This window comes from Triticum aestivum, chromosome 4D, assembly GCF_018294505.1.
Source record: "Triticum aestivum cultivar Chinese Spring chromosome 4D, IWGSC CS RefSeq v2.1, whole genome shotgun sequence".
Classification (NCBI taxonomy): domain Eukaryota; kingdom Viridiplantae; phylum Streptophyta; class Magnoliopsida; order Poales; family Poaceae; genus Triticum; species Triticum aestivum.
The window spans coordinates 375,077,921-375,102,098 of NC_057805.1; the positions used below are offsets into that span (position 1 = coordinate 375,077,921).

At 44.5% G+C, this 24,178-nt stretch overlaps 2 protein-coding genes across 5 annotated transcripts; both read left to right on the forward strand.

Moving 5' to 3' along the window:
• Positions 1-39: 39 nt before the first annotated feature.
• LOC123098012 (uncharacterized) lies at positions 40-3,249 on the forward strand. Its single transcript, XM_044519882.1, has 5 exons — positions 40-342; positions 852-925; positions 1,147-1,226; positions 2,600-2,751; positions 2,977-3,249. Exons 1-5 carry the CDS (start codon positions 138-140, stop codon positions 3,045-3,047), a joined length of 582 nt encoding a protein of 193 aa, XP_044375817.1. The 5' UTR covers positions 40-137; the 3' UTR covers positions 3,048-3,249.
• Positions 3,250-5,564: 2,315 nt separating this feature from the next.
• LOC123098011 (rho GTPase-activating protein REN1) lies at positions 5,565-24,178 on the forward strand. Of its 4 annotated transcripts, none has more exons than XM_044519877.1 (26): positions 5,565-5,726; positions 6,420-6,526; positions 8,629-8,740; positions 10,197-10,322; positions 11,078-11,114; positions 12,062-12,138; positions 13,901-13,968; positions 14,051-14,129; positions 14,384-14,528; positions 15,258-15,365; positions 15,532-15,609; positions 15,815-15,870; positions 15,961-16,030; positions 16,219-16,303; positions 16,494-16,737; positions 16,845-17,057; positions 18,042-18,206; positions 18,290-18,330; positions 20,790-20,850; positions 20,931-21,014; positions 22,172-22,288; positions 22,363-22,523; positions 22,665-22,755; positions 23,174-23,231; positions 23,399-23,481; positions 23,643-24,178. In XM_044519877.1, the coding sequence occupies exons 3-26, from the start codon at positions 8,705-8,707 to the stop codon at positions 23,793-23,795; spliced, it is 2,436 nt and encodes an 811-aa protein (XP_044375812.1). In that variant the 5' UTR covers positions 5,565-5,726; positions 6,420-6,526; positions 8,629-8,704; the 3' UTR covers positions 23,796-24,178. The 4 variants fall into 4 exon arrangements, with proteins under 4 accessions (XP_044375812.1, XP_044375815.1, XP_044375816.1 ...); XM_044519880.1 differs by having other exon boundaries at positions 22,381-22,523; XM_044519878.1 differs by having other exon boundaries at positions 5,572-5,726; positions 8,663-8,740.

A 24,178-nucleotide genomic window follows, 5' to 3' on the forward strand; every position in this document is an offset into this window, starting at 1 on the left:
ACTATACCCCTTAGCCCAGTAAAGCCTGGATCTTCTCCGAAGAAATCTACGGTTGGAGGGGGTTATGTGCGAAACATCAGTTATTTTCCGCTTTGGCTCCTAGGCGGCGTACTCCGCTCTTTGGCGCGGTGTGAACAATGGGCTCTCTGTCGGACTCGCAGGCGAATGGCGACCGTCAGCCGCCGCCGGCGGAGGCGGAGGATGCTGGGGCGCAGGTCGAGGAGGGAGATACCGGCCAGAAGATGGAGGGCGTCGCGTCCATCGCGCTGCTGCCCTCTGGCGCCATCTCCGGCCACTTCATCCGCCTCCCGGACTCCGCCTGCTACGGCCTCCAGGGCACCCGTACACAACTCTCTTCGTTCACCCTTCTTGTACTTGTTTATCGATTGACCCCTAATTTCTATACGCGGGCATTGTGTGGCTGGGCTCCAACCGCATCTCGCTTCAATCGTTTGTGTTGCCACCAACCCCCCCCCCCCCCTCTTTGTTCAGCACAAGTGATAACGATATATTATTAGGGTTTATCTGTGTAGAAGTTTGTCTTTATTTCGAAGTGAATTCTGAGTTCTGCTAGATTTCTAGCATAACAGTATTCCAGTGCAGTGTAATATGCCATAACCTGTTACATTAGGAAGTCGGTATTTTTGTTCTTTTCTCTATCTGAAGAATGATGCATAGTTGATATGATATTGTTCTTAATTATACAAGTGAATTTCTGTGCTTCTACTTGGCTTCCATTGTCTTTTGCAACTGTGCACCATATTTGTGTTTACTCTTTACTATTTATTACACAGAAGAGAAGATAACTTTAGCTTATATTGCCGTGTTCCTTTTCTTTTGTATCATGTAAGCGATACCATGCGAGAGGGAATGTAGCCGAGGAGATGATTACCGCCTTATAAAGCTCTCCATCATTAATTTTAAGGTCAGACATCTACTATGTTCTTCTCCACAAAGTATGTATTCTACTGACAGATTATCTTTCTAATTTACTATCTTAGCTTACCTTCCTTTTTAAAATGATACTATCTCGGCTTATCTTGGGTCTATCAGAAGTTACGTACAGATATCCTAAAAACTCAGTTATCTCTTATTCTTATAACTTGTAATTTGTGTGGTAGAGGTTAACTTATGCTCATGTGACAGAGGAAGACAGAGAAGGTGGTTGTGGTGGAATGCAGGGGACATGATGCTGCTCGATTACAAAACATTGACCATTTGCATGGGTAAGTCTTCTCTCATGGGTGGATTTCCTCAGAACTAAATTTAATGTTGTCGAATTTACTGTTTACAAAAACGGTGTGGTGTGATGTGCTGATGCTCATGCCCATCAAATTTTTCTGGAAGTGCTGTTGATATATGTGAAATCTGAATATAGATGCATGTACGTCATATCTTTTCTCAGGCTATGTCAAAATACTGTACCATAATTGTGTTTTTGAAAGCATTATACTATCTGAAGTTGTTGTAATGGATTATGTTTTCAAGAAGTGCATTTATTAAATAAATGGGAATAATCCGATGAAACAGGGTATATTGGATTATTGGTCCTTGTAGGCTATTTTGTTTATCTCTATTCTCAAGTAATTAATTAAGGCCAAAACACAATTTAATTATCATTGTCTTATTTTGTGATACTCTGAAAATTACCTTGCCTCACTGGCACGGAGTTGCATACCTCTGTAGTATCTCTTTGCCATGATCTATAAATGTTCTGGCCTTCAGGATGTGTTCGGTTTGACCCTAGGTTTGCCCGACCAAAAATTTGGGTATCCAAAATTTTGGTGCAATGTAGATGGTTTGGTATTGTCAAATGTATCATGAGTCATGACCGGCTTGGCGACAAGTTTACTTCTTCATCATGCGACTAAGCAGCCGTAAATCAAGCGTTACCTGCATGAATAGACAAAAACTAAACTCTTTAGTCGTTTATTGAGTTAATGCTTTAGTCTCTATTTACTGTATACAAAAATTCAAGTCCCTCCCCTTTTTTTCTGTGAAGGCCAACTTTTGAGGTGTTCAATGTTCTTTTCTTTGAACAAAGTAGCCTCAGGCTCTTAGATATGATGTTTCATTGTGTTAGTGATTTCATGTTCAACTCTCAAGTGTATTGTTATGAATTTGGGTTTTGAGGAGAGGTACAGGAGGGGCTGTCGCCCCGGGACGGGAGGCAAAGTAGATGAACTATTCGTCTATTTTCTTGCTTACGTCCGAGAGTACATTACAGTCCTATTATTTAGATGACTTGATCCACAAGTCAGATCTAGACTTGAACTCTCAATCTTACCGTATATGGACTCATCATAGTTTAAAGGATAAACTACCTAATTGCTGGACGCTTCCAAGTTTAAAGGATAAAACTAGCTACTTGAGAGATTATGTGGATCCTCTTCTTAAATTCGTGCTGCATGGGTTATGAACTATATGTACATAACACATATGGTTGGAATTTGATTCTGGATTGTTTAGTATTTACTGTGTTGCTTGATAAAAGATTACTTCCACTAGTGGGTGAAGGATAGTGCTGCTGATGCTGTGAAGTAGTATTAGGTACTGTTGTTTTGTGCTGTTCTCCTTATGCAAACACTGTCTTTTGCAGATGGGAAGATGACGTTGTTGGGTTGGTTCAAAAGAAACATGGGAATAAGAAAGTCTTGGTCTCTTTCGAATGCGAGACGCTGAAGGCCGATAAAGCCGCCGAGGAGCATATTAGCAAGTATATGCCAAATCTTTGTGGACTGGATGCAGTTGGTAAGCATGGAGTTACTAAAATTTCTGCGTGTTAAAACAATAAACCTTGATCACGAATCTATCTGTAGTGGATGACATTAGTAAGCATGGATAGTGAGTTACTGTACTGAGCACCAATAGGCTGGCCCAGTATTTCCATCTGCTAGCTAGTCTGACATATAACAAGTGTGTGTGGATTCCTGTTGTCTGTCCTGTTAGCTCATTGGTTCTGGCTTTGCACTGCAGTGAACACGGGGAAGATGAGCATCTCTGGCATCAACCTCGACGAGGACGATGAACCAAGCGGAGACAGCTGAGAGCAGAAGCATTTTGTGACGGTGTGTTAACAGCCACGGTTGCTATCCCTAGTCAATACTGTCCACAAATCAGGATTGTGTCTCGCTGTTACCACAGCACTGCATGAGTTTTATGCGACAAATCAGCGCTTGTGTTTCTGCACTTGAAACGGTGCGCTTTGTAGCAAGTCTCTTAACGGAATGTGTGTTTGCTGTTGCTGCATCTGGCATGATCCTGATGAGGGGATTATACACCCTTGGACTTGGGTTTGGTTGTTCGGTGGGCCAATCGGCGGCGCAAAGCTTCGTCCCCGCCCATGCTGTTTGTCACGCATGTACGGGCAGAGATATCTTGCGTTGCCTGTTTCCTCACGGGTGACTGTCTGTACGTGGGTCTTGTGAGTACTGTGCGACCGTGAAGGGGGCCCCGGAGGGGTCGGGTTGTCTCGCACATGGACATGGCTCGTATGTATGGAGATAGCAGGAGTTGGCTTATCTAGGACTCCACTATCAGTATCTCTGCCATTGCATTGGATCCTGTAGAGTATCGTTGCCATGTACTACTATGTATCGGCACCAATATCCCAAGGCCATCAGACGCCATTAATTCTTAACAATCTCACGTTGATGGGGTAGTAAGAGCATCTCCACTCATGCCCTCAAAAGCATGCCCCCAAGAAGCCCACCCAAGCCACTTTTTGGATGCCGGCGGGCAAAAAGTGCCCTATTGGAGCCCCAGAAACCTGTTTTACGCCGGATTTGGCGAAAGTTACCGCCGGCACACCCACCCCAAACCCAGCCCCGCTGGGGGGAGGGCGGCTGGGGACGCCGACATTTCTTTTTTTCATGCACAGGCCCATTTGCCAGCCCCTCTCTCTCCTCTCCTTTCTCTCTTTTCTTTCTCCTCTCTCCTCTCCTTTTCCTTCCACCACCTACCACACACAGCCGGAGCGGAGCACGCATGGCTGGGGAGGGGACGCGTGCCCGGCGCGGAGCGGAGCGCGCATGGCCAGGGGCGGGGCTCGTGTTCGCGCGGCCGTGGCGGAGCACGCATGGCCGGGGAGGGGCTCGCATGCCCGACGCGGAGCGGAGCGCGCATGGTGGGGGCGGGGAGGGGCTCGTCTTCTTCGTCCTCGCAGTGGTCGTCCCAGTGGCCGCGCGCGTCACCATGCCGCGCCCCGCCTACGACACACAGGTGCAGGTCTCGCTCACGCTCTCCGCGGCGCTCGCCTACCTCACGCTCGCCTCGCTCATCCACCGCCGCGCCCTGTGACGGCTCCTCTACCTGGACCGCCTCCGGCACGACTCCTGGACGTGCTCCTCGAGCCGCCCCCACGAGCGAGCATGGGGGGAGCGGCGCCCCCCGCCCGCGCACTCCACGACGCCCTCGCCGGCGGCCGGTGCGAGAGGCAGCGGCGGAAAGGGCGCTGGGCGGCTGGGTGCGTGCGCTGGCCGCGACCAGGCAGCAGCGCGGCCATAGCGGGCGGGGGCAGCAGCAGCTGCCGCCGGCGGCCGGTGCGCGCGTGCAGCGAAGGGCGGCCACGGCCAGGCGCGGGCGCGAGCAGCTACAGCGCGGGGCCAGCGGAGGCGAGGAGCGGGACTACGGGCAGGCGGGTGTGCCCACGCGAGGCAGGGGCGCGACGAGGTGCGGCATGGACGGGGCGGCGCGGCAGCGTGGCAAGGACGACGGCCTCGTTTGGGGGTGGAAACGGCTGGAGACTTTTTTCATCCCCAGGCCAAAAATTTCGCCGGCGGCCCCTCAAGCGGCGAAAAAAATGCTTCTTGAGGGCTCAACAGCTGGAGATGCTCTAACAAATACTCTCTCTGTTCGGAATTACTTGTCTCGGAAATAGATATATCTTCCGTAGATATATCTATTTCCGAGACAAGTAATTCCGAACATACAACTGTGTTTGATTGGCTGGTGTAGCTCATTTCGTTCCCCAACTGATCATGATGCTCTTTCGCTCTGAGAAATGAAATCACTCGAGAATCCTAGTAGATTGATCATTGGTGATCGATGACAAGTGCAGAGGACACGTGAGCACGGACGGAAAGGGCGTGGCATCTGGGTCGGGCGGGCTCCACGCCCAAGGACAGAAGGAACGAGAAAACAAAATTTCCAAGCACAAGAAAACATATGCGCAAAAAAAAAACGAGAAAACAAAATTTCCAAGCACAAGGCCTACTACTCCTACTCCTACTCGATACTGCTGCCGGTGGGCCCCGCGGCAGAGCCTGTCCTCCCGTTAACGACATGCTTCCCACCACTCCGCCCGCCCGCCCTCACCGCGCAGAGCAGAAGCATCCTCTCCCTCTCGGTGTACTGTCATCCTCCGCCACGTGTCCACGGGCGCCGGGCGGACGGCCCGGATCGCTTGACCCCGTCCGCGAGCCCCCGTCTCGCTCGGGGAAAGGAACGGCGGAAAGGAATGGGACCGGGGCGATGCCCTGGCATGTGGGCCCGGCGGGATAAGGCCCCACCCTGCAGTGGCACGTCTATTTCGCTGGGCGCTCCCGTTCCAAAACAAGTCCCCGGAGAAAGTGCGGGCGAGAGGGAAGAGACGGGAGAAAAATAGAACGGGAGGGGGAGAGAGACAAGGGGAAGGGGAGGGAGATAAGGGGGGGAGGAGGAGGAGGTGGGATCGATGGCGTGCCCGCCGCTGTGAGGTTGATCTCCCGATCGCGTTCCGGCCGCAGGTGAGCCCCGCATTGCCTTGCCGCCTCCGTCGATGCTCCTCCTTCATCGGTGCATTTTTCTGTCTGGGCGAATGCTCAGTTTTTCCCCCTGTTGCGTTGCCCCCATTTTTCTAGCTACACAGAGGAGCCGCATTGCCCCGATTCGCGACCCCTCTAGATCCGTTCCCCGTTTGCTTTTGCAGCTGCGCCGTGCTAGGACGATTGTCTCCCTCCCTCCTGCGATTTCAGATGTCTGACTTGTGAAAAATGCAAATGTTCAAATCGATTTGTCCATCCGAATTGGTCTCTGGTCTACCTGAATCCGCGCATTTGATGTGCGTACCATGCTCGCCAATAAAATCGGCCTGATTCTGTTTTGTTTCGACAATGCGCCTTCGTTTCTCTGGTCCCGGTGCATGGCGGAGGTTTGGTTTCAGGTTTCAGTCCTGTCAGTTGGCCGCCTTGCATGCCTTTTTCCCGAATGTATTTTTCTTTCGGCCATAACTCATTGGCATGTACTAGCTCCTGCCATCGGTGCATGTGCATGTTTGTCTGAATAATCTTGCATCTGCTTGCAGGATACCTGCCGGCAGTAATAGTAGTATTCATCTTATTTTAGCAGCATCAAACTTCTATACATTGTATGATTGTCTCCATGCTATATCAAATCTTACTTATGTCTCGTGATTTTGCCTGTGCTGTATAACTCCCCAGGTCCAGCCAATGGCTTACATATCTCAAGCTGATACTTATGGTGGATGTGGAAACCAACTCCAATTCTTGAAGAGAAATTAAAAGTTTCCGTGCTTCAGTTTCTACTGGTACATCCATATTCTTGCCAACCACTGCCTTCAGGGTCCTGGGCACACACCGTATTTCGGAATATCTATCACATTTTCTCTTGGCTTAGCTGACGGTTATTATGACTTTATGACTTGTACATAGATTGAACTAGTATTACGGAAAAAGGCTTTTGCCCCGCTTTATATATTAAGCATCAACCATCAACAGCTCGATACAAACTCACGCCACCCCAACACACGCACACACCCAAGGCGGATACATCAGCGCTGAGCGCAGCAACACCACCCCTACCACTACAAGAGCTACCGGGGTCCTTAACCGTGAACACGCCATCGCGAAGAGACGAAGCTGCATATGACGACCCGGGAGCTCCAAAGCGGTGCCTTCAGGAAGGATACGACACTAGAGTGCCCACCGCCCAAACCGAGGATCAGGGTTTCCCCTGGAGCAACATGACGGGCAATGAGGACTGCAGCGACGCCTTCAAGAAGGGAACGAACATCGCTGCCTCCGGAGTGCTAGAAGACAGAACATATTTTCACCCCGGCCCACACTTATTGCCCTTGGCGGTATGAATGCCGCACCACCGCCACCGATATCACCCCCCGGCCGCCACGCCGCCCACACGGTCATGGCAATCGGGTAACACCTGAGCACGAGCTCTGCCCACGAGCCCCGCGCTCCCACCACCAAAGCCGACGTCCCGGCAGCGAAGACCACCCCACTCCCATCAAAATGGACCACCGACGCTGAGGCCGGAAAAGCAGGCCCTTTTGGTAAGTCCGGAACCCCGCTGGCCGGAGCCGTGCAGGGGGAGGCCACCGGCAGCTGTCGGCCACGCCGCAGCCGCCACGCCATTTCTCGAACCGGGTCCAGGTCACCGTCGCCACCTCTGGCAACAGCAAGACCCGGAGGCACCCCTGCAAATCCCCCGGAGCGCCCCTGTCACCGAGGCCAGCCAAAGGCGAGAAGCACTGAGCCGCCGTGCTCCACCCGTCGAATGTGTTGCCAACCGCAGAGCCGAACGCCCCATGAATCAGAAGGAGGGGGTCGAACCACCGCCACTACGCCGCCACCCCGACCAGCCGAGAGGGCCCCGGTCAAGGCAGCCGCCCGTGGCACTGCGAGGTCAGATTTGGCCGAGCCGTCGCGGCCGCCGTCCCCAACCTCGGCCCGCACCACCACCACCCACTGCCGCTGCGCCACCACCATCCACCGCGGCCACGGCAAAGGCGGCCACCAGCAGCCTGGCCGCGCCGGACCATGCCACCGCCGTCTCTAGCACCCCAGGTGCGCCACCCGCCGCGGGGAAGCAGGGGCGCCCGGGCGCCGCATCTGCCCGGCTGCAGCGCCACGTCCGGCCCGGGGCGCCGGCCCGCACCAGCACCACCCGAGCGAGAAGACACAGGGCCCCGCCGCCGCCAGCGACGGTAGGGCTTTTCCTGGTCGCGCCCCCGGGCGGCGGTGAGGGAGTAGGAAGGAGAAGGGGGGACCGGCGGCGGGGATACAATGTAATCGGCATGCACAAAATTAAGTTAACTAGATAATACCCCGCACGTTACTGCAGGAATCGATTGCAACATATTTTGAGTGATTTAATTTTATGAAACATGAGTAGCTGAATTAAGAACATATGAACTAAAACTAAAACACATCTTATATATTGTATTTGATTACTATGTAGTCGAAACATATATTGAATATAAGTAGCATAATACAATGAATTTTTTTTCTCATGCATGTTGAGTGGACCTTTGATGAGGTGACATGTGTGGTGAGGTGGGATGTGTGCATGGGATCAACCAATAATGGATTTTTTTTCCCATGCATGTTGTGGTGGGCCTTTGATGAGCTGGCATGTGTGCATGTTAAGATATTAGAGGTAGCGGGAATGAACTATTTAGGTATATAGGATGAGTTTATCTTAAAAAAAGGTATATAGGATGAATACAATCTGAAAACATTTAACTGTAGCTCTGATAGAGAGACGTCTTCATCCAAAAACTCGACAAATTAGTGATTCCTTCCAAATTGTGGTGCTATATCATGCTATTTATTTTGTAATTATCATTAACAAGTCTCATGGATTTATTACGGGTAACACTGTACATTGCATCAGCCGCTTAAGAAACATCAACTCGTTGGTGGGACAGATCATCCTGAGTTGTTCATAAGCCAGCTATTTTGAGAAGACAATGTCAGCTTCAGAGTTCAGGATTCCTTACCAGCCAGTAAGATTGTCATATGATTCAAGTATAGCATCATTATTTTTTATATATTCTCCATGTTCCTTATCCGTTCTAGCATTTCAGCAAAGTATTCATTGGACCCCACTGTTTAGTAACTTTTTCAGTTGATTTTAATTTTCTTTAAGAAGATACTAGACCAATATAATTAATGTTTTGCAATAAAATGTGAGACAAAGAGCTCACTTTTGTTGATCGGTGAGTGAGTGCCAGCTATGTTTATCAAGTGGTGTACTTGACTAAGAAAAAAAGATCTTCAATATGCATTCCAGTGATAGACATGCCAAATGAAATGAAATTATGGTTCATGACATTTGGGTTGTGAATAAAGTAAGCAGGCTGGCAATATATAGGGGGCCTCTAACAGTAAAATTCTATTAAAACAAGAAACATTTACAGAGTGGGGCCGTACAAGCAGACTTACTAAAATTTTCAAACGTTTTTGTGCTGGTATTGTAGACTTTTGAGGAGTTGATGTGGCTCCACCGTGCCGCTTCTTTGCTTCTCCTTTACTGGCAATAGAAAAATTATTCTTTATTTTAGTTTTTTGTAGTTCTTTATAGATGTGTTTCTAATGCATAGATTCTATGATTTAGTCTCACTGTACTTTTGTTGTTAAGAGTCACTAGGCAGCTGATAAGCATAAAATATTATCATTTATAGACAAAATGGGTTGTCTGGATTCCAGAAATCAAGTTAAACCCTATCTTGTGTTTTTAATGAAATTTATGCAGGGACTACCTTTTGACTACCTCAAAGAAAAATATGTGTTGTTATTTTCTACAATAAAATAGTTACCTTTATGTCACTTGGACAATATGGTGCCTGGCTGGCCTGCATATTTGTTCAAGTATATGGGGATTGGCCAAGCTTCTCCATCAGTTCGGGCTTTTGGTTCTACTAGTTTGTGCATGAAACTTAATATGGTATTCGGCACAAGAGGTCTTGGGTTCAAGTCTCGGCTTTTGAATAAAAAAAATGGCTTGCCCTGCCCTCCTTTTGTCCACGTTTAGGCCTTCTCAAACCACATGTGTGAGGAGGTGTTGAAGTATTGTAGATCACCCGACTTTCTCCATCAGTTTGGACTTTTGATTCTGCTGGTTGGTGCATGAAACTTAGTACTTATGACTTAAGGCGAAGTGGTATTTTAGTACAAGAGTAGGCGATAAAGATAAGAAAGAGACCAAGGGAGATTTCTAAATTTTGTCAAGGAATGGTAACCATCAATATGAATTATAGTGCTTCCATAGCACAATAACAAAAGACAAATGTTCTGTTGTTAAGATCCTCTATTGTTGATTCAGTTGATACTATGTGCACATAAATCTGCGCATGTAAAGTTTGCTCGTTTTAGTTAATCTCAAGTTCTGCCTGCCTTGTTATCACCTGTTTGTTGCTTTATGCTAAGTACTTACTCCACTTCGTTTCATCTTTTTGATAGGTATCATCTTCTCAGACTTCGGAGAATGCAGGTCAGTTCAAGATATGCCGATGTGGAGAGGGAGACCCGAACTCCCAGACTGGTGAAACCGGTGATAGTCCACAAACTTCATGTCCTAACTGCCAGGTTTGTCGGATCAACTTGCACTCAAAGTTTATGTCACACTGTTCTCCAAATGACCTTAAGCTTTGGTAGAATGTCTCTCTATATATGTTTACATAAGCCATGTAACTGCTACACATAGCTGCAACTTCAGATTTACTATAAGCAAGGTTTTTGAGTCGCCAAGTCAAGCCAAGTCGCCGAGGCTGCGGCTAGTGGCTTGCTGGCTTGAGTCAGCGACTTGGCTTGATTAGTCGCCCCAAGTCGCCATGGCACAACAGTACATAGAGCAGCAGAGCACATAGATATACAGCAGCAGAAGAGCACATATACAACAGAGAAAATATACTACATCTAAGCAGAGCACATATAGAGCCCACCCCGCGCTCTCTTTCATATACTATATCTAAGCAGAGCACATATATGGCTCACCCTGCGCTCTCTTTCCTTCGGTCCTCCTCCTTCCCCAGTCCCCACATGATCACATATACAACAGCAGCAAGCCACGCGAGCCAGCGAGTCGTGCGACTAATCGCCCCAAGTCACCGGCGAGCCACGCGAGTCGCGCGACTTGCTCCCTGAGTCAAGTCGCCTGCGCGAGCCAGCCACGCCGCGACGACTTGGCGATTAGTCGGCGACTAATCGGCGATTAGTCGGCGACTCAAAAACAGAGACTATAAGTCTATGTTTATGATCAGAATGGGAGTCTTTAAACTGCTATTTCAAAATCATGCTATTAACTCCGAATGATGGTGTCAATTTTGTATATCTGTTTGCAGGTTCTTAAGAGTGGACATTTACTGCTTTCATCTAAAGGTATGTTCGGATGGCTAAATTGTGGTTTAGCATAGCTAGATATATATTTCTCCCTCTCTTTTACCTGCTAGACGTTACATCTGAACAAGATGTTTGTGGTAAGGACTACGGTCAGAAGCCCTCCATTTCATATATCTATTAATAGGAACTTTTTTGTCCTTCCAATGGGATACTAAATTAATACTCCCTCCGTCCCAAAATAAGTGTCTCAACTTTATACTAACTTTAGTACAAAATTGTATTAAAGTTGAGACACTTATTTTGGGACGGAGGGAGTATGATTGAAGCACAGAAGAACAGCAAAACATGTTGCCTGAAGTCACACAATTATGACAATGTTAATCATATCATTTGTCATGGAGCTTTTATAAACATGATGTCCATTAGACGTTACTTGTATTACTGTATCTTTCTAGCAGGTAGAATATTAACCAGTTTGCTGGACTATATATTGCAATGTATAATCATTCACATTAACTTAGAACTCGCTATGGTTCAACCTAGTCGCTCTTTTACTGAATACTAAAAATCTAACAACATACTATCTGTTTATTTCTCTGATGGCATGGGGGCATTATAGGCTTGCTTCCCCATAAAGTCATATGCTTAAAAGTTTGGGCATAGAGTAACGTGTACTTCTGTAAAATGCCTGGTCTGTAGGCTAATCTAATTGCTTCACAATCATGATACCTTTAAGCCCAATGAAGAACGAAGTCAAGCCAACAGACATGGTTGATGTTTTTTACTGAAATTGTCAAGGAAATTCTGTTGCGGTTTAATTAAGTGGATCAGAATGTTTCTACTTATAACTCCATATTTTGCATGTGGAATTTTGTTGCTACCCAAACTGTCATTTTCTTACATTTGATCACCTTTGCTTTAATTTAAATTCTAAATATTTGTAGCCACGCTATTGTTCATATTTGATTATTTGTGATACATAACAGGGATTGGCTGGACAACATGGAAAAAGCGCTGGTTTATTCTTACAAGGGCATCATTAGTGTTCTTCAGAAGTGACCCTGTAAGATACATTGCAGTACTTTGCTGTGTTTCTTTGCATCAGCTATTCACTCGTAAAGATCCTATGATTAACTTGCTTTGTTCTCCAAGCTTAACACAAACTTTATTGTAACAAAGCAGACTAAAGGTCTGCACGGCATTAGATTGTAAATCTGCTAGTTGACTGCTCAATTGGGTTATCTAATTCTTGTAGCAAATGCTTGAACCTTATTTATTTTCCATGAAATTTCTATTACCATGGTTGCTATGTGGGGAATCCCCTATGTGTGCCGCATGGCCCAAGAAGGCCAGCAACTGGCGCTAGCTCCAGCCAGTGCAACCAATTAAGGACAAGATCCCTATAGTATCTATAAGTAAATGGGTTCTTTTAATCTGAGCCATAGCCAATTGGAAATACGATATGGTTTGTTCCTTACATTGGAATTGTGTTATATGTAGAGGACCCAGTGGTGTTACGTTAATTAAGCAATGAAATAGTCTCACATCTATTTCTCTATTCTCTCACTCGCTTCTCCTAGCTGTCTGCTACGCTATTGCCCCCCTGGAGTTGCCAGCCTTGTTCCACAGTGTACCTCCAAGATCATGGTCCCAAATTTCCAACAGTGATTGAAAATAGAGCATCGAGTATACATCTCGTTGTTTACAACACCAGTTATATGCAACTTCCGGTTTGTACCATCGGTTAATCGATACTACTAGAAAATGTGTGCGGCCCTAGGGAAGCTACCAATCTGCCATTTCTTGTTGTAGAACTGATGGGTGTGGTACTACATATTGATTGTGGTTTGGTGCTTTATATATAAAGCGGGGCGAAAGCCTTTTTCGGTACATATTGATTAATAGCACATGCAAGTTCGCGCGAGTCTTTTTCTGTGCTGATGTTGTATTAGTACTATAAACTACTCCCTCCATTCCACAGTGTATTGCGCCCGCGCTTCCCGAGATCTAAGTTTGACCATAAATTTAACCAACAAGACCGACTGCGGTGGGAGCAAAAATTATACCACTAAATTTATATTGAAAATACGAATTCAGTGGTATAATTTTTGCTCCCGCCGCAGTTGGTCTCGTTGGTTAAATTTGTGGTCAAACTTAAATCTCAGGAAGCGCGGGCGCACTACATTGTGGAATGGAGGGAGTATAATGTAGTAATTTTTGCTGCAAATTCATTTTAATGGAGTACATGAGTGCAGCTGACGAAAACTTTATATATAACCTGAAGTCTTTAGCAAAATGCTTCGAGGAAAGAATCAGATGTCTAGATATCATTCTGTATACCTTGTTATCTGATCTGCTTGTTAAGGTTGAGTAAGGGCATAATTAAAGTACACATGATAGTATGCTAGCCGACACCATGTAAAATACATGAAAGGTGAAAGGCAAGTTATATCATCTAATGGCATCTTATTGCTCAGATATCCCAACAAATTAGTGCCTACTTTGGTCTAGGTCATAATCCTAATACAAATAGTAATACTTGCACAATTTAAGGAGTGAACCTGAATGTGAAGCGGGATATAAAGTCTCTTTTCATACTATTAATTGGATACCGGAAGTGACAGAAAGCAAATAGTAAAGGCAAGGATATTGTTGACTGTTAGTGTCACCATTTTTTAGGGGGTGAACATGATTACAGAACAAGTACTACTGCTGAAGCATACATAGTTCTTTTAGGATTCTTCATGACATTTATGGGCAACTATAAATATTAGTATTAGGCCTCTAAACATGCCAATTGCTCCTATGTTCTGCTTTATTTTCAGAATGCACCTCCCAGAGGAAATGAACCAGTTGTTACACTTGGTGGAATCGACTTGAATAACTCCGGAAGGTATGCATAATTGAAATTTTGCTGAAAGGGGGATTTCCGTTAATGCTATCCAATAAACATATAATTTTGATAAATGTTTCAGTGTTGTAGTCAAAGAAGACAGGAAACTTTTAACAGTGTTATTTCCTGATGGCCGCGAAGGGCGTACTTTTACTCTGAAGGTTGGTTTCATATCTTTCAGAATTCCTGTCGTACTGATCTTTGTGTTCCCATTGGGACGATTGGCATTTCTTAGTATGGTTCTTGAGGATCAGTAAATAGCGGGGCAACAGGGGTGGCTGTGGGACTGGAGCAGTGGAACGTGGCAACCCTGGTTGTGTTTGGGAGGGGCAATTGTTCGATTAATATTCAATACTACTATCATACCTGTGTGGCACTGTTTAGGAATTTAATGGTGTGATTTGTCTCCAAGCAGGCAGAAACTACGGAAGAACTCAACGAGTGGAGAAATGCATTAGAGAGTGCTTTAGCGCAGGCACCAAGTGTAGCGAGTACAGTGGGGCAAAATCCAATATTTAACGCTGATGGAACAGAATCTTCTGAAGCTTCAACTGAACAGTGTAAGCTATGTTAACTTTCACCAAACCTGCACAAGCTGGGCTAACATCTAAGCTTTTGTTTTATTTTGGGCTAATGGTATTTATATAAAAATAGACAAGTCACATTGTGGGCTGTATTTATGAAATTTCTTCATGTCAATTTTTTCAGACTTCATTCTTATTGTTTGATCACACCTGTTTTTGTTTCATTTCATATATCTGGCAAAGTATGTTCCAGACTTCCAGTTTGGTGTTCAACTTCATCATTCACTACTTGAAAAAAAAAATCTTAATCACTTCCTAAACGTCCTAATGGTTGAGAAATTCCGGGGCACTCAAAAAATGAAGTTTGTAGGATAAATTCCAGTTTGGATGTCATGTCTCTAGTCCTACACTAACACTGCAGCCCAATGTAGTAGACACAGCGTAGAGATGATGACCCCGTAGGGATTTTTCTTGCTTCGTTCCTCCATGCACTTGATCAGGGCATGGGCAATCACTGCTTACATGAAGATCCTTATTCCTTCTATTATTCATTAACATTTAATTCAGCTGGATTCTGCTGTTACAGAAAAAACTGCATTATGCGGATCTGAGTAGGTTTATTTTGTATGCCAGTATCAGATGCCATAGTATTTACTGCCATTTATTTGTTGAGTCAAATGTATAATGTCTAATTTATTATTCTTTCCCACATCTGTGTGTGCTTATGTTGCACTGAATAAGCAAATTCTGTTGTTTCGTTTGCAGCGGAGGATAAATCATCTGTTATTGGGAGACCTGCACAGTTTGCACTTGTAGAGGCTGATGGTAGTCCAGCTTTCCTGGAGAAGGCCTTGAGGTTCATTGAAGATTATGGTAAGTGTTTTTCCCTGTAATATCAGTACACTATCCAGACCGACCCTTCCTTAGGTTTAGTTTTATGCTCATATTTACCTGGTGTGCATTGAAAGCAATCATGCGGAAACATGACATTTAAAAATCTTGCCGTTCAGTAACGAGCAGAAAAACACTGTGTTTGTAGGTTGCAAGGGAGAAGGAATCCTCCGTCAATCTGCTGATGTTGAAGAAGTCAAACGCAGATTTCGTGATTATGAAAAGGGTGATTTCCTCTGTTCTAACTTTTTTGTTCTTGTTTAAGATGTTTGGCAATTTAGTGCCGCAGAAGTTTTACCATTGTTTAATTGAATGAAGACTTTTTTTCTTTGCCCTGCACTTTCACAAAGATTTTCTTTTGAAGATACAACTATTTTGCATAACCTCTGAGAATTTTATGTCTGCTAGTTCACTTTAACTGATTTTTGTAGGAAAGAAAGAGTTCTCCCCAGATGAGGATGGGCATGTTATTGGTGACTGTATTAAGGTGTTTATTTGGCAATGCTAACTCTGATGTCACAAGGACTATACTATGTTTCTATATTTTTTGTAACATTTGTTTTGCTCCAAACTACAGACTATTCTTCGAGAGATGCCAGCTTCGCCAGTTCCTGCAGCATGTTGCACCGCGCTGGTTACAGCTTACCGTAAGACTGGCCCAGAACTTTATTTATAATTGAAGAACAATAATGCATTCCTGAGCCTAAAAAAACTGATGTATAATCCCAATAACTATTTTTCATGAAGTATGTACCAAAAAATCAGCACCAGTATGCCCTCGGAACATTTTTATTTGTTTGGAACCATAAACTGATAAAGACAAGTGATGGTGCAGGAACTGACAAGACAAAAAGACTTGATGCTTTAAATAAAGTTGTATATGAAGTTTTCCCGGAACCAAATCGGCAATTACTGCAGAGGTATTTACCTAGGATGCTTTTGTTTCGAATTTTATCACCATAAGTGTTATGTCTGATTGTCATTCTGTAAGAATATGTCCTCATCCGTTTACATTATCTAATGGTTTGATGATGAGTTAAATTTAGCCTGCACAGCAATAACAACATCAAATTCCACCAATGAATACCAGACTCATCGGTTTTCTTTTAGGATCCTTAAGATGATGATGATCGTTGGATCACACAAAGCTGTGAACAGGATGTCTAATTCCGCTTTGGCGGCTTGTATGGCACCACTCCTTCTTCGTCCTCTTCTTCTTGGTGAATGTGAAATTGATAAAGACTTCAGTATGGCTGGGGATGGTTCATTCCAGCTGCTTCAAGCTGCCGCTGCAGCCAACCATGCTCAAGCTATTGTTATCATTATGCTTGAGGAATATGATCAGATATTTGATGTATGCTCTTTCTTCCCTTTCCATGTTCTTATTTATTTCTTTTCTTTTTATATTAGGTTCTCCTTGAAGTTATGTCATGAATACTAATTCAACAGTAACCTATATAGGACATAGAAGAAGGTTCTTCGGACGCTTATACTGAGTCTGACGACGGTGATGTTGACAAGGAATATTCTACGGATAATGACAACCATGATGAGGATGGTTCTTATGATTCTGGTGAAGATGACATTGAAGAAGACTTGGATGATAATACCGAACACTCTTCTGGCGGCAGTGAATGTGATGGCAATAGTAGAATCAATGCCAAACGTGACAAGGTATGCTAACTGACAGCAATAGTACAAATTTCAAACATTATAGATGGGGCATTCCAAGTGCTGGTGTCAGAATTTCCTGCAAAAACCATGTTTCCTTGCAAAAAAAGAGAGAGAGAGAAGATAAGTCAGCTTATATTCAATGAAAGAGACTATGGATGATCTTCCCTTGAAAATGTGATAGTTGATCTCCTGATCAAAATTAATTTCACTTTTGCCAGTCAAATTTTATGGTGAAATCATACATTGAACATGTTCGCTCATCCGATAGTGTCTTCTCAATGTGCAACTTGACACTGAAGTTTCTTTCTAAATCTGGTAAATGAGTATTCTGTTTAAAGGCTAATATTTTGCTGGTCGAACCAAGTAGTCATAAAGATGAATAGATTATGCTTTCATATTTGACTTGCCCACGGTTTCATCAGGTGCATGCTGATAAGAAGTCAACAGTTGATTCAGCGTTTCCAACATAGCTTAAAACTTAGTGTGAATTTCTTACATAGCTTAAAGCTTAGAACTTAAAGTGCCCTTCTGAGGGCTTGTAAAAACTCTTCTTTCTATCAATGCATTAAAATGCAAGGCTTTTGCATTTTCTCGAAGAAAACAGGGACTGCTTATTGCTATATATTTCAAATATATTCTTGAAGCTTGTATTTCATTCTTGTATGAAAAAACCTTGGTCACACTCTCAGTAGCTTAATGGTCTGAGATATGATATTGAAGAAGACTACTTCTAATACAAAATGACACGCATTTGGGTGTGTTCAAGGAAAAAAAAGACTACACTTTAGGGCCCCCTTGCATGAAGCCTCAAATAACTAACTCATGTGCTTCAAACACACAGATTGGCCAAAACTATGGCCTTATGCTCTGACTTAATGCACTTGTAAACTTCTTTGTCTCCCTTACAATTCATCTTGCTCAATTTATTTCAAACAATATCTCTGGCACTGCATGTACTGACAATGATAGGTTGTTCAACCTCAGATGAAAGTGGGAAAAACAGAACGTGGTTTGTCAAGGGAGGACAAAGGATCAAATGCATCCACAGATCATATAGCAAAATCCCATTCATCATCTTCGAAAGCAAAATTTATGAAGTCAAGCAGCTCAGCTAATAGGGACAAAAAGACATTATGGGGCCGTACTTCAGTAAGTTCAGTTGTTATCTGCATAGTTCTGCATTTCAATGCTACCACGATAATCATAAAATTTGACGAGTAATGTATTTACAGGCAAGAAAGGACCTGGACGTTGAGGGCTGCAGTGATGATGAGTAAGTAGACGGCTATATGCTCCTGTAATGCTCATTTGAATGTGCATTTATTGGAGACATAAAATAATTCCAAAATGCAGCTGTAAAAAAGTTTTCAAACGTTCATGCAAAACACGACCATATATTAACTGTAAAACATCTATACATATGGGACTCTTTATTCATAGGATTATAACAAGGGAATAGGAAAAAAAATACAGGAACGCAATAGGAATGCATGTGTAGAACAGAGGATTGTAAAACACTGGAAAGTTTTACATGACTTGTTTGAATCGTAAAAATACAGGAGTCCTACTAATGATGTTCCAACGCTAACTTGATTGATCCCATCACTGTGCTTTACCTTGATCCTACGCGTAGGAATAAAACATGAGGTCATACTGGATGCTAAATTTCCTATGTTTTTCCGTTGGACTGGCGTCAAAAGTAAATTTCCCTATGATTTCCTTTGCCTCATTCCTACGAATAAACGATGCTACAATGACGAAATCCATAAGAGTTCTAATTCTTTGTTTCCCTTCAAATCAAAGAGGCTCATAATTGTTATATTCATCCTCCAGGTCTTGTATCTTTACGTAGCTCTTAAATGGTTATATTTGTGCATGAATATTTAAAATGCACACATTATATCACATGTTGATATAATGCACATTCCTTGGATTTTCCACATTTCTTTTCAAAATGCACTAGTGCATGTCATCAAGTAAACAAAATATAGCATGTCAAGAAAAGAAGAAGAAACAAATGCCAACAACGGCAGCTCGACAAAGCGCGGATGACCCGCCACCGCTACGCCCTCCAGAAACAAACCACCACAACCCGAGGCTCCGAACCGCCGCGTACCAAGCAGCACCTCCAAGAAGGAATGCAACGCCGACGACGCTGCTGCCCGGACATGTCCTAGGGTTTCCCCCGGCACGCGGAGGGAGGTCGGGGGTGGATATCACCGACACCCTCCAGGAAGGAATGGTGGCACCCGCAGGTGTCACCGCATCGGAGCCGAAGAACCGGCAAGGATTTCTCCCGCACTCCAACCCCACCGCCCAACGGACCAGAGCCGACCAGCCAGATCGCCACCCACCACCATGCGCCATCGCGGTTGCGCCGCCACCCACGCCGCCTCACTGCGAACACCAACACGAGGCCAAGAGGACCGGAGAGAAGCACCCCGCGGAGGGAGAAGCAGCACCGAAGCCGAACGGAAGGGAACCACCTCCACCGCCGTCGCGCGGGAGGCCAGAACCTCCGGCACCGTCGCGGTAGCCATCCGGACGCGGCAGCAGGGCATGCCAGGCCACCCCTGGCCCGGCCAGGCCCGAAACGGGCCCGCTAAGCCCCGCCGCCACGCTGCAGCAAGCCGGCGATGGCGCCGCTAGCACCCTGCCGCTCATCGCCTCTCGCTCGCCTCCCGGAAGCCACGAAGCAGACCCACCCGCCGCTGGCCCGCCCAGGCCCAGATCTGGGTCGAGTGGGCGCCGCCAGACCGCGTCGCCGTGTCGCCCCGCCGCCAACGGCGAAGCCGCCGTCCAGAAGCCCGCCCCCGCTCGCGCCAGGAACCCCCGCCGCCGCGCTGGACCGCCGCCGCCTAGATACACCGCCGGGGGTCTCCCCGTCCCGCGCCGGCGGACACCCAAGAGGGGAAAGGCCAGGGGCCGCCGCCGCCAGCGTCGCTCGGGCCAGGCCTGCAGCGGGCGCCGGCGACGGCGGCAGGGAGGAAGGGAGAGGGGGAGCAGTGCAGATTTTGAGCAACTCTTTTTGAAAACATGTACCTGCTTTAAAAAAATGTGTGAAACAGTCAAGGAAAACAAACGTGCTGTAATGCGAGAACTTGAAAGCCAAATATGAGCATTTGTGAACTGCAAAAGGCATATACACATGCTGTAATATGTGCACTTGAAAAGCTAATGCACAAATATGACGATTTGTAAACTGCAAAAGGGTATTTGCACATTTTCCATGGTCAGTCCTGGAACGTCATTCCATAATAGGTGGAGCATTTATCATTTGCATCTGCAATAGTTGTACCTTCTAAAAATTGCCATAGAGATTGAGGTTGGATTTTGGGCACATGGTTTTGAATTGCATACTTGCACACTAGAAAAGATCCCCAAATTGTAGATGGGCTAACATGTTACAAGATGTAAACCTGTAAATATTGTGCAAAAATATGATCAACATGCACAGTACAACAAAAACAAAAGGTTGTAGCCGCAAAAGTCCAAAAGAAAAATTGCATCTTTCATCTTCTTTGCATAACACACATTTTTGTAGGCGCACAAGTTATACATGTTGCTATGATTCCTTTTTAGATTCTTCCGAGATGAACAAGTACTTTCTGGAATACATGCACTCACCCGTGCATGCACATACTTTCTGGAGTATTATTTTCCCATAATATTTATAATTTACACTGTTGATATTTTTGAGTTATTGATATTCTAATTGAGCTTCTGTATTAGGGCTCTTATTGAGAAGCTTGAGAACAACAAGGCCGATCTCCAATCTAAAGTTTCAAAGGAGGTGCATCCTTTTCCCCTAGGACCACACAAAGTTATGTAACACCGAATGCTTTCATCTGAAATGATGTTTGTATTTTTCAGGTCAAAGAAAATAAAAACCTCCAGACAAGTCTAGAAAAGCGGAAAGGAACATTACATGAACGCCGTTTAGCACTTGAAAAAGAAGTAAGAGCTCAAACTCAAGGTTTTTATTTTCTTTCCAGAAAGAGAACCCCTAGGCCGCTTGTCTCATTAAGGGATTATGATACCATCAACGAAAGGAAACTTTTAATAGATGTAGAAAAGCATCAGAAACTATGTGCAACAGGAATATTACGCTAGCAGTTATAAGCACACGTACTATCCAAACATCTTAAGCCAAGAAATGTGACCACATCACGAAAGCCACATTAAGTTTGGGGATGGTACTCACATTTTGGAGTCAACAAATGGATTTTCTGCTTTACTCAGGGTTTGATTGTGTCATTTCTTCAGATGGACCATTAATTCTTGCTGCTGAAGCATCTGACATGCAGCACTACAAACTCATGTTCCTTCACCTTTTCCCCTTCATTAGCTGTTACAGAAAACAGGATTTGCTTGCCTTGCTAATCATACTTCTCTATCTCAGAAATGTTCTTTAGCTTTGAGACACTATCCTATATCATAGCAAAGGCAACCAAGCTACCAGTTCTGGCTCTATTTGACAGTCAAACTTTATTAGGTATCAGAAAAAACTCCTTGAGATTTTGTCGAAACATACGAGTTTCTGCTGCATTTTGTTTTGTGGATTATGTTTGACTGGTTCTATCTTAAGATGTTTTAGTAACTCTCTACAAGCTAAGAGCACTTACCCGGACAGCCCCATGTGGCCATGTAATTTTCATACTTGATTTAGGCTACAATTTGAACCATTGGCCACGATGAGGCATCAGTTGATGTGACAATACACATGATTTTAGCTTTTTCCCCCTCCATTTAAATAATGTCAAGTAATGCTAAGCAATTATCTTTCTTGTAACAATGATATATTATGACCTGAACTCCACTAGCCATGGCGGCCCAAACTGGATAATTCTACTAAAACCTTTAAATGCCACTGTCGTTCTCATTTATTCATCACAAATTGGATGATACAGCTTATTATACAATGGGTACCTTACTGGGACTTTCAGTTAATGGTGACCACCAGTCTATGAGCCCTCAAGGTAGGCGATTGTTTGATACAGCAAATTATAACTCATGACTATATGGTACTCTTGAGCTCATGGAGTTGTTTTGGTACGTTTTTAGAGTAAGTTTTGCATTTTCTATTCAACATGAATAGCTTGTGCCTTCAACAGGTGGAAACTTTGCGAGATCAGCTGCATAAGGAAAGAAGTTTGAGGGCCTCATTGGAGTCTGGGCTGATGAATATGCGAAGAGGGCAGGTGTCCCTCCCGTCGTCAATAGACAGCAAGGTACTCGGTGTTTATATTTCGTTAAATCTTAAATTCTTTTCACCGTTTTGAAAATTTTCTTCTGTTAAAAACAGACTAAGGCTAATCTTGAGGAAGTTGCTGCTGCTGAAGCTGATGTTGTGAATTTGAAGCAAAAGGCTTGTGATCTACGCGGACAACTCAGCAGCCAGGCCCAGCTGAGCTCCATCTCACTATGTGAATCATGCAACAAACGGCTCCAAGACAAGCTTGCCGAGTAAGGCTTTGTTTTTTTAGTTGGAGTAGTAAGGCTTGCTAGATCCTTTCTTAGTATTTTGTTCTGTCTATTTAGAGTTCTTAATCATGGAAAGGAATATACTTGAAATAGACTTGTACTGAAGTGGCTACTTTTCTCCAGAGAGAAACAAAATGAAATCAGCTCATCAACCGAAGCATCATCAGCTATTGGGCCCAATCCTTTATCTCGAATGTTACCCAATGCAGGCATGGTAAGACCATCCGAGTACGGAAGTCTGAGGCTTTTCATTCCGCTTTGCTAGAAATGTCCTGTCTGGGACCGGGACTGCTACTCTGCTGTTACCTTGCTCTGAATGGTCTAATGTTATTCCTGATACTATACTGGAATGGTAAACATAATATATGCTGTTCAAACTGTATAAGCAAGCTAGTCATGTGAGTTAGAATTTTCCTGATATACAATAAGAACCTAAAATGTCAGTAACAATTATGCCAAAAGAATGCCCTTGTTATCTTGCATATTTCAATACTTTACAAATAGTACATTAAGTGGCAAAGGGCCCAGGCTCATTGAAGTTAAGGATGACTGGATGGAAACACAACCTGGTTGTGCTTTTAAGTTCTTCCATTTTAGTTCCATTATTCAATAAAAGAATTGATTCATTTCAGGCGGATATTGTTGAACAATTGAGAAGGCAAGCCGCACAGAATTCGTCTTCGTCAACAGGTAAGCCAGCTCACCAGAAGCTGCAACTGAGTACTAACTATCAATACAATACAGGTCCAGTTGGTAATATCAGTAATTATACTTGATATCATCAGAGTAACTGTGCCCAAGGAAGCAAAAGTTAATAGCAACAATCTTAGTAGTTAAAAATGATTTGTTTTGCCCAGGTGCTCAAAGATTGTTGAGGCAAAACTCAAATAGCCTACACAGGCTTCAAGGAGCGAATGCATTTTCAAGTAATAGAACAGAGGTAATCTGTATGCCTTGGGACATATATATGCTGTTTTTTTTGCCTCCATAAACCCTCGTTTCTTAAGCCCTTGTTTGATATAAGTTTGTGGGTGCTACTACTGCCTCTCTTTTTCATTTTACTGAATTTATGCAACTATATATGCATGTTATTTCTTTCAGGAACCTGGGGGTGGACCACCAACTGCATTAGCTAAGCTGACAAACCGGCTCAACTTCTTGAAAGAAAGAAGGGCAATGCTCGCAAGTGAGATGCAAAACTTAGATTTGGCTCGCCCACCAACGGGTCCAGCTCCAAATAAAGACTGCACATGAGGACTGGGAATTTGACACTGCGTCATCTTAAAGCTAGAAAATCAAGTAGTGGAGCGATGCACATATGACAGCGCCACAGGGACGACTTCTTTGAGGTGGAGACGCATATGATAATCCTACCGTGAGAGTTGGACTCAGTTCAAGATGCGTGCACATGTATTTTCATTGGAGGAGCATCGCTGGTAGTGTTCACCAAAATCACTGATCGCACGAACAGCCTAGTTTTAGAGTACCATAATTAATTAACCCCACAGTTTTATTGTGTTTTCATAATGACATTTTGAAAGTATTGAATTGTGGCATGTATAAGAAACATATCTCCGTAAATTCTAGACCACAGCCAAAGTGCTCTTCCAAATGCAGTTTGCCGGCTGTTTTTCAGG

What these genes read in the sequence shown, in the direction of transcription:
- LOC123098012 (XM_044519882.1), top strand. Translation starts at nt 138, where the DNA reads ATGGGCTCTCTGTCGGACTCGCAGGCGAATGGCGACCGTCAGCCGCCG. An exon ending in TCTCCATCATTAATTTTAAG is followed by an intron (nt 926 to 1,146) that starts GTCAGACATCTA and finishes CTCATGTGACAG; the next exon opens with AGGAAGACAGAGAAGGTGGT. An exon ending in AACATTGACCATTTGCATGG is followed by an intron (nt 1,227 to 2,599) that starts GTAAGTCTTCTC and finishes TGTCTTTTGCAG; the next exon opens with ATGGGAAGATGACGTTGTTG.
- LOC123098011 (XM_044519877.1), top strand. Translation starts at nt 8,705, where the DNA reads ATGTCAGCTTCAGAGTTCAGGATTCCTTACCAGCCA. An exon ending in GACTTGAATAACTCCGGAAG is followed by an intron (nt 13,969 to 14,050) that starts GTATGCATAATT and finishes TAAATGTTTCAG; the next exon opens with TGTTGTAGTCAAAGAAGACA. An exon ending in GAGGGCTGCAGTGATGATGA is followed by an intron (nt 18,331 to 20,789) that starts GTAAGTAGACGG and finishes CTTCTGTATTAG; the next exon opens with GGCTCTTATTGAGAAGCTTG.